The 9,289-nt window shown below is 40.0% G+C and overlaps 1 protein-coding gene across 1 annotated transcript in view; it reads left to right on the top strand.

Moving 5' to 3' along the window:
• Positions 1 to 9,289, top strand: part of LOC108570726 (Down syndrome cell adhesion molecule-like protein Dscam2) — a 156,148-nt gene that overhangs the window by 111,422 nt on the left and 35,437 nt on the right. The window contains 1 exon segment of the mRNA XM_017932627.1: positions 6,652 to 6,816. Within this exon segment, the coding sequence (XP_017788116.1) occupies positions 6,652 to 6,816 (165 nt within the window).

Below are 9,289 nucleotides of genomic sequence, written 5' to 3'. Positions count from 1 at the left end.
TTTTCAACGTTTCCTGTCCTTTTTCTACGTTTGCGAGGCCTTTTAGAGGCGAGCTCTCCTGTCTCTGTCGCATTCGGCGTCCGCCGCCACTTGACGACGTTCGAGCGTTTCTCTGCCAACGGCCAGATCCGACGCGGATACCATGAATGAGACGGTTAATTGGTCGTGAGAGGACAGAGGGAGGACCGGGGATGTTTCTATTCGTAGCCGCAGTTTGCGTTTCGTGTCGCGTTTCGGACCGCTCTCGCTTATCCGCGCGTTAATTATCGCTGGGAGAATGAAGCGGGAGGCTGATAGGGACAATGACGATGAGGCTTTCACGGAAGGAGTTCAAGGTTTCGTGGATGGTAACGATGATTGCGTGTCCTTTTTAATGGGGGAGAAACTGATGTTCGTTGGGTTTTCGCGGTTTTTGCTGGAGTGGAGTTGTTCAACCCTTTCGGTGATTTGGAACAGTAGTTTGAGAGGGAGAAAGTGTATTTTATCTTGTAGGTGATCGTTGATCGTTGATGTACACAGGGTGTCTCGGCTGATTCTGACATCTTGATTTCCTCGCTATTGTTACTCGAAGCGAAATATGTTTCAGATCGAAGTGAAACTTTTCCACTCGTGAAAGAATTCATAACACCAGAATATGCCCCCTTCGACACCGTTTAAGTTTCACCTGAAACATTTTCCGCTATGAGTAATAATAACGAGAAAATCAAGATGTCAAAATCAGCCGAGACACCCTGTATAAGATCATTGAGAGCGAGAAGAATTATTGGAGATTGCTAAATAAGTAAATTTGGAATGTTTCAAATAGACACTGAATTATTAAAGATTCTGAAATTGTAATGTAAATTGTCGTTTCAATTTTGCATTAAATTGTGATTCAAATGTGCATAAAATATTAGTTTCTGTGGCTTGTGCCATAATTCTGCAATAAACAAAAACAAATTTCAATTATTCACATTGATTATTCAAGACAAGAAAATACTTACTCCCATAAAATACTTTCTCCAAAAGAAGAATTTCAGTGTCCAACAAAAGCTTTCAATTATTCCCACAGATTACTCGCAATCAAAAACCATAAAATGCCAATTCCAAGCTCTCCCTATTCAAGCATCCTCTTTAACACCGTTGAATATTCCAGCAAACGGGAACAACCTCGTACAAACGAGAGCAAAAAAAAAAAACAAAGAGCAGGTAGAAAGAAAGCAACAAACGAAAGGAACGAATGAACATTCGCGACGAACGTGAATCCACATGCAGTTTGAAGGAATACTCGATTAAAGAGTAGCAAAAGCAGCCCTGATTTCCTCGCGTTCCTCGCTCTCCCTTCTCGATGCACGGTATCACCAGAATGAAAAGGGCTGAGATACACAGGCGAGACCTGGACTCATGGTGAAAAGCGATGAGGAATTTATCTGAAATGACATCGGCTCGACCCTCGTCGTCCGCCAAAGGACTTATTCCCGAGGAGAGCTGCATTGTCTGAAAAAAAGGGGATCCACCACCACCGCCACCGCCGTCGTCGCCGCTCCATTCTCTCTTCTTCTTCCACCTTTCTTTCCTCTCTCTCTCTCGTTTTTCTCCTTTTTCCCGCCACCTTTCCCGGGACCACTCTCGTGAGGGACTCCGGGAAGCGTTCGAGCCTCGCCACTTTCGATGATGACCTCCGACAGCGAGCCTCTCTCGGTGAAAAGAGAACGAACGGGTAATTAATTGATTCTTCACAAATTGATTCTTCAAATTAATTGATTCTTCATAAAAACTTCACAAACGGAGAATTTAATTTTCTTTTATATAAACAAGTGAGAAGTGTTTGAAAAAACCACTGCTTCGTTCCAGGAACTCTCGAATTTTCAGAAAAATGAATAAACACCCCACGAACGCAAATTTCTAATTTCTTTCACGTAAAAAAATCCCAAATATAGTCAAACACCATTTTGCTTCACTCCAGAAACCCACAAACTTCCAAAACAATTACCACATCCCTCGCAAACAAAAACTTCCGCAATTTCCTTAACTTAAAACAATCCTCAAATATTTTCGAAAACCATTCACTCGAAACACAACGGAAAATAAATCTAATCCTGCGCCCAAAACGCTGCAGCAATAAAACCGAACGAAAACTCCCATCCAAGACCCGTGCGTCACACTTCAATCGATAAAACTTCACAGAACAATCGTTTTAACGACACAAGAGCCAAAAAAGAAGGAAACAAATAGAAGAGAAAAAAATATGTGAAAAAGTTTCCCCTGGAAGTTCAAGGGGTGATCCATCTGTCCTCGGTGCAGAATACGTCGATTTGCCGTGGGAGAAATCGACGTGGCAGGTTGGAGAGCGCGATATCGAGGTGAATCGAAAAGAAACTTAATCCCGGGGCTGGTGGGTGCGAATCCACGGGAAATATCGTTGCCCGGTTCGCTGGAGATCTGCGCATATTGGCCTCGTTTGCACGTTTCGTTTCGTTCACCCCATCGTTCGGGCCTGTGGAATTTGATCGTCATCCAGGTATTTGCCAGCTCCTCCAAGTGGCTTCCTAATTTTTTCACGTCTCCGTCGGAGCACTCGACTCGATGCTTCCTACGAATTTTCCCACACCTTTCTACACGTCGGTGGCCCATTTTCAATTTCCAGAGTGCCAGTTTTCTTGTACTATTCACTTAGAGGATTCGTTTCTCTTCTCGATAATTGGAACCGTTCGATGGTTCCGTTGTGTACTCACCAGGTTTCGTCTCTTTCTGATTTTCTGCGTTTTCTGAATTACTGCTGTTGCAGTTTGGAAGGATCCGAAGGGCGTGAATCAGAGATGCTTGGTTTTTGAATTTTTGGGAGTTTTGGAAGCGTTGCGCGTGATTATCGTGATTGAAAATTTGCTGTACGAGGATTTTGGGAATCTTTTGGATTTCGTGGTTAATTCTGTACCTCTGCTTTAAGATTTTTAATTATTGTAAATTGAGGAGCTCTAAAAGGCAAATTTAAGTTTCCTAGAAAAGTATTACGTGGAAATTGAAAGTTTCAAAGTTGAATGAGGAAATTTGAAATTTCATATTCCGAAGGAGGAGGATTGTAGAATAATAATATTCCAAAAAGTGAAAAGGAAGTAGGCCAATGATACTAGATAAAAATTTAAATACACATGTAATATGTCAAAAGTTGAATATTTTTGTGTAAAAAAGGGGAAAACTAGGGGAAGGAGTATTTTTCTATTGAAATGAATCAATTTAAGGCGAAAAACTGAAGATTTCCTTGGCTCCGACGATTCTTCTCATTTTCTCTTCAATTTAGCTACGTTATCGCCCTCCGATAATGTTCGTCCCTCTTCCACCCTCTCAATTTCGTTTCCCTCGTTTACGTTCCAATGCACAGACACTCTTTTTACAGGGCAGTGTAATGGAATAATAACTCAGGACGGAAACGTCGACAGTGTAAACTTTCCTTCGGTAACGACTCGTAAAGAAATTGCACAACGAGTAATGCCTAAATATTTGTAAAGCTAGCATTGAAGAAAAATTGATATCGACGTTATTTAAACAACTTATGAAACAGTTAAAGAGACAAGTATATCTCCAAGTGGAAAATTTCTTCCTCTCGATATTCCTAAGATAACACAACTTCAGAAAAATTTCTTGAAATTTACTAAAATAATACTTTCGCAAATTTTCCTAAAATCTCGATAAAATTCTCTGAGAAATAAATTTTTCCAATTCACACCATTTCAAATTGACAATTTAAAATTTGATCAAAGAACATTCCACGCAGAATATTTCCTTTTTTAAATTTTCGAAAAATCCAAATTTCTTCGAATTAACAATTTCACAAGAACTTTCCAAGGAAACAATTTAATCCGTTCAAAGTATGGTGTTTACCGGCAAGCAACAGCGTTTTCTTTGACGGTTCACTAGGTTAGGAGGAGAGAGGCGTGTTATTGCGAAATTTTCGAATGTCAGGAGCAGGGAAGAAGTGACTTAAACGCGTTACGTTTAATACTTAAATTGTGCCTCCGAAATGAGACGCGTAACAGCGTGACGCCCGACTTGACAGTGCTATTAAGAGCAATATCGTAGCTACCTGTCAGATCTGGGAATAAATGGAGCAGCGACGGAACTGCTGGAGCTGAAAATGAATTTCCGGATACGACGCTAATCTTATCTCCGCGAGGGAATTTATACCTCGACAAACGTTCCTCCTTTATTTTCTCCACGGAAACCGAACGAATCTACAGGGAAATGTTTACTAAGGCGCGCAGAGTAATCAAAGATCGCTATAATTGTAAGCTGTTTGACGAAGAAAATGGCGTGTTTGGAGTTGCACGGTGAAGAGAAAAGTAGGAAGAATGAAATGCCTAAAGTAGCGTCGTGAAACTTTGTTGATAAAACGTTATTTTGCATTGTAGATTGGTTCCCTTTGAAATAGTCACGATAATGATAACCGTGTCACATTGGGTCGTCAATTTTTCTCTTCATTTAGGAGATACTGAGTCAGAACCTCCTTCAACTTCTTTCTCAGAAATTTCTCAAATTTTAAAAAATTTGAAACTTCGTCATTTTACTAAATTGAGATGGAAGTAAGCAATGGGCAAAATTTAAGGGATAAATTGAAGTGAAAGTGTGTCGATTAATTTTTCTCTTCTTTCGTGTTTCTTTTATAGGAAACTGTCGATATTTTCTCCGCTCTCTGCCTGCGTTGTTAATGACTGTTGGGTTATTAGGAGAAATGAGCGTGTGTCTGTGTAATAGTAACAGCAGAAATGATCAACATACTGAGACAGATTAATATAAACATTTATAGAAAAATAACATAGTAGCCGTCTGTTTAGATATGTTGTTTCTTCTCAGCGTCTTGTCGATGTTTGTTTTATTAATCCTTTAACATTTTCCACTCCACCGATTAGACTCACATCCACGAAAATAACTAAACAACTATCCAACCAAACTAATCCTCCCAGCAATCAGTTCCACCTATTTCACCTACCTCCAAATCATTCCAAAGTCAGCTTCCTTCGCTGTAGCACGCGTCAAACTCCCCAACACGCCATTTTGTCGCGCCGAAGTCCTCGGCACGCACGAATAAGCTCTCGGTCCCGGAAACGATTGCACTCCGATTTGTACTCCTGGATACCTTGCTGCTGCTGTTGGTGATACAGGGATGAGATCGGGGAATGGCCGCCCCATGGGATCTGAGGAATGCCTTGATAACTGTCCATCTTGGACCTTAAATAAACATCGAACGTCACTTCGTAATTCTTCCGTAGAACGTCTTTAAAGTAAATTCAATTTACCTGTTAGATAAATTGGAATGCAAGAAAATTCTGGGTGCCGATAATAGTATCTTTCTAGGGAACAATAGTAATATCTGTACACTTTCGAATATCTAACGAAAGGTATTGAGATTATCTCATACATTTGGATTCAAAATATCGAATACTTTATTTTATCTTGTTTCTGGGAAATTTGTATGTACATACATGTACCAATTAGAATGTAGCAAGGAAAATTATATTTTTCTTATTTCTAAGGAAACTTACTTTCTCGATATGCAGTTCTAAGAAATTGACTTTTTTTTAAGTTCTACGAAGAAAATTTTGAGAAAACAAGTGCCACTAAATACAGCTCTCGAAAGGCATAGGGGGAGTTCCCTTAACGCCGGACGGCACCTAATATCGGACATTGGTTATATCTGCAATAATTGAAACGCTACGGAGCCGTTATTCTGCGTATCTCCTAGAGGAGACAAGGGGAATGAAAATAAGTTTTCTACGCGTTTCAGTCGCGTGTGCACAGGTAGAGAGATTTATTTAAGGAAAACCTTAAGTGTCCGGCGCTGGGGGAACTCCCCCTGATATTGCTTGTGTTCTTTGATATTTGCGAGGAATTTTATGCACTTCTTTATTGAAACGATATTCGTTAAGGATTGATCATACTTTTTTAAATTTTGTTTGTTAGAAATCTTTGAGTTAGTGTAGTATTTAAGGTGGAAAAAATAGTGTTCATATTTAGATTGTATAATATTAATTGTATTTTTTAAAATGATACTTGTTAGGAATTTTATTTTTTTATTTAAACGATATTTGTTAGAAATTGATCATATTTTGTCAAATGTTATTTATTAACACTGTTTAAACTAACATAGTATTTAAGGTGAAAGAATCTTCTAAAATGCAATTTGTTACAAATTTTTCAGTAGTTGTAATATTTAAAGTAAAATAAGTGGGAATATCGATCGTATTCCTTAAGCAAATTATTAATCACTATACAACCTTCGCAGCACCATTTTACCCAGGAAATTTAAAAGAACTCCAAGGAAACACACCCAGAAACGAATCAATAACTCGACCCTTACCCAAGCCCTTCCTCAAGCTCTCCAATTCCACAGAAGAAAGAAACCCTAAACCTATCAAGACTTCACTATCCTCAACTCAACTCACACCCAACAACCACACACACCTGCACATCTACAAAGTCCTGCCTCCTCCCAGAAAAGAAAAGAACACAGGATTCCACGTTTTTCTCTCTCCGGAGGGGAAGAGAGACGAAGCTTCTTTTTTTCTTTTTTTAATGTAAAAATCTCAAAGAGGCGCTGACGCAACGCGTAATTACGCTTTGCCTGGTCCGGTTACAGTTGTCCGACGCTCTAACCGAGATCCTCTGTTCGGATTCCAGTGCTGACTGTCCCTGGCTACGACGTAATGGTGAATAGATCCCCGGTGGTGGAGGGATGCAACGCGGTTTTATCTTGCTCCGCGCACAAAGATGTGAAAGAACACCTGACAGTCACCTCCTGGTTCCGCGACGACGCCATTCTTCTACCTGGAAGCACGGACACGGGTGAGTGTCGAAATCTAAACGATTTGCATGTTATATGACGCGTGACAATTTTACTCTTGAGATAACCGCGACGACGCCATTCTTCTACCTGGAAGCACGGACACGGGTGAGTGTCGAAATCTAAACGATTTGCATGTTATATGACGCGTGACAATCGTCTTTTACTGTTGAGATAACCAAGTATCCTCGAGTTTGTACTGCGAACGACACATTTTCTGTTGTTGAGAATTCGAATATCTCAATTTACTTTTGAAGATATCGTTAATTTTCGAATCAGAAGAAATATTGAAATCTTAATTGATTAAACACGTTTTATGTTGCAAATGATAGTGTTTGGAAGTGGAACTTTTGTTAAGTGTGAAGGAATACTCTTGGAATCAAGGATCAAAGGAAAAATGCTGGAATGTAGATGAAAATGAGTGGAATTTTGCAATATTAACATTTCTCTGTAATCAAATATTTTGATATGATTTGCAAACTTGGTTTTAAAATTCTGCCAAAATTCATATTTTTTCTGCAGCAGGGAATGTGTTAAATTAATTTCTCGAATTGTGAAACCGACTGATGTCACTGCACTTAGGGTAGCACACTTTACTCTCTTTTGAGGTTCCTCGCAATGAAAGAATGAATTTCATTTTCAAGTGGAAAATGTGTCGACGTTAATTACCATTTGAAACATTCGCAATTTCTTTTTCTACGTCTGAGTAGCAATTAATGTTTTGTCGAACTCACTCAAAGGACTTCGCGAAACCATTTGAAACATTCGCAATTTCTTTTTCTACGTCTGAGTAGCAATTAATGTTTTGTCGAACTGACTCGAAGGACTTCGCGAACTACACTACCGGCCAAACGTTTGGAATCACTGAGCATTGCAATTTACACAAAAATTTCCAGAAAAAAGTCGAGCGACTTTGAGAATTTTTTATCATTCGAATCAATTCAATAAATGTAGAATTGAGATAAACTTCAAATTTATAAAAAATTAACAGCAGATTTAATATTGATGAAAAGTGGGAGGTGATTCCAAACTTTTGGCCGGCAGTGTATGTCGTAAACCAAGATTTCCAGATATTTATCAGTATGTTCGTTTTTTATTACTTAAAAAGGAATCTATCAGGAAGAGTTTGTTTCAACTAACTGAAACGTCAATCAGTAATTTTCCTTCAATTTTTCGTGTACAATAAATATCGTAAGTTTAACGAACGATATATTTCACAACGTAGCCAATAGCGTGCGGATTTTCGTGGTGTATTTCTGAAAAACAAGCTGAACGAACGAACCACTCTTTTTCCCGCTCGCGGAAATAGTTGATTTTAATTGCTGACAAGCCGGAACGCGTTTGTTAATATTAAAAAATATTAGCGTCGAGATTTATGCTCGTTAAGTCCGGCAAGTTTTCCACGGTGAAATTCACCGCGCGGATTGAATTTACGGCAGGATGGAAAATGGCCATCGTCAGTATTGAAGATTTTCCCTCGGTAAGTGTTCGTAATTGCAACAAAACTGACAGAATTTTAATTGCACGTCCCGAAAATCAAATTAATTCGTCGTCCATTCGTAAGAATGCTACACGCTCCCATTTGACGATATTTTAGTAGATTTTCGTCGGTAACTGTAATTGCTCAAATTATTCTTGGACGTTTCGAGTCGGTAATTGCAGGTCAGTATCGAAAATATATCAATTAAATTTAAGCGAAATCTTCGATTAAAGTAAAAACCTACGAAGGAATAAAATATTTCAAAATATTCTTCTCAAAGTATAATAAACTTGAACTATTGTAGTATCGGAGGGCCACCATACCTAAATAGGAAACCGACAAGGGGGAACAGAGAGGAAGTGGTTGGCGTAGCGCGCAAAGCCTCGGCTTGCTAAGCCGAAGGTCCCGGGTTCGATTCCCGTTGGGTTCCTACAAATGGGGGCTCGTCCGGGATGGAGGTATCTACGGCTACACGAAGCCAGGAGTTGTGCGATGAAGAACATGTTGAGAGTTTGCACGTCTCCCAAAAATGCGTTGTTTCGGCTGTGTACCACTGTGTGGGGGAGTGTACCCGAAAGGTATTGAGTTGTTGAGGTGTTGAACTTTAGGATATTCGAGGACGAATGTCAGTTCAGGATGGCCGAGTGTAGTATCGGGGCCTCCATACCCAAAAATAGGAAACCGGCACGGGAGAATAGAGAGGGTAGCGCGCAAAGCCGAAGGTCCCGGGTTCGATTCCCGTTTGGGTCCCTCAATATTTTTCCCTAGGTTCCTACAAATGGGGGCTCGTCCGGGATGGAGGTATCTACGGCTACACGAAGCCAGGAGGAGGTGAGCGATGAAAACATGTTGAGGGTTGCACGTCTCCCAAAAATGCGTTGTTTCGGCTGTGTGCCACTGTGTGGGGGAGTGTGCCCTAAAATGTTGAGTTGTGTTGCACTGAGGACATTCGAGGGCGAACGTCAGTTCAGGACGGCCGAGTGTAGTATCGGGGG

The sequence above is a fragment of the Habropoda laboriosa genome, unplaced genomic scaffold, assembly GCF_001263275.1.
Source record: "Habropoda laboriosa isolate 0110345459 unplaced genomic scaffold, ASM126327v1 scaffold87, whole genome shotgun sequence".
Lineage (NCBI taxonomy): Eukaryota > Metazoa > Arthropoda > Insecta > Hymenoptera > Apidae > Habropoda > Habropoda laboriosa.
The sequence above is the reverse complement of the archived record's forward strand: the minus strand, read 5'-3'. Positions and strand labels throughout refer to the sequence as shown.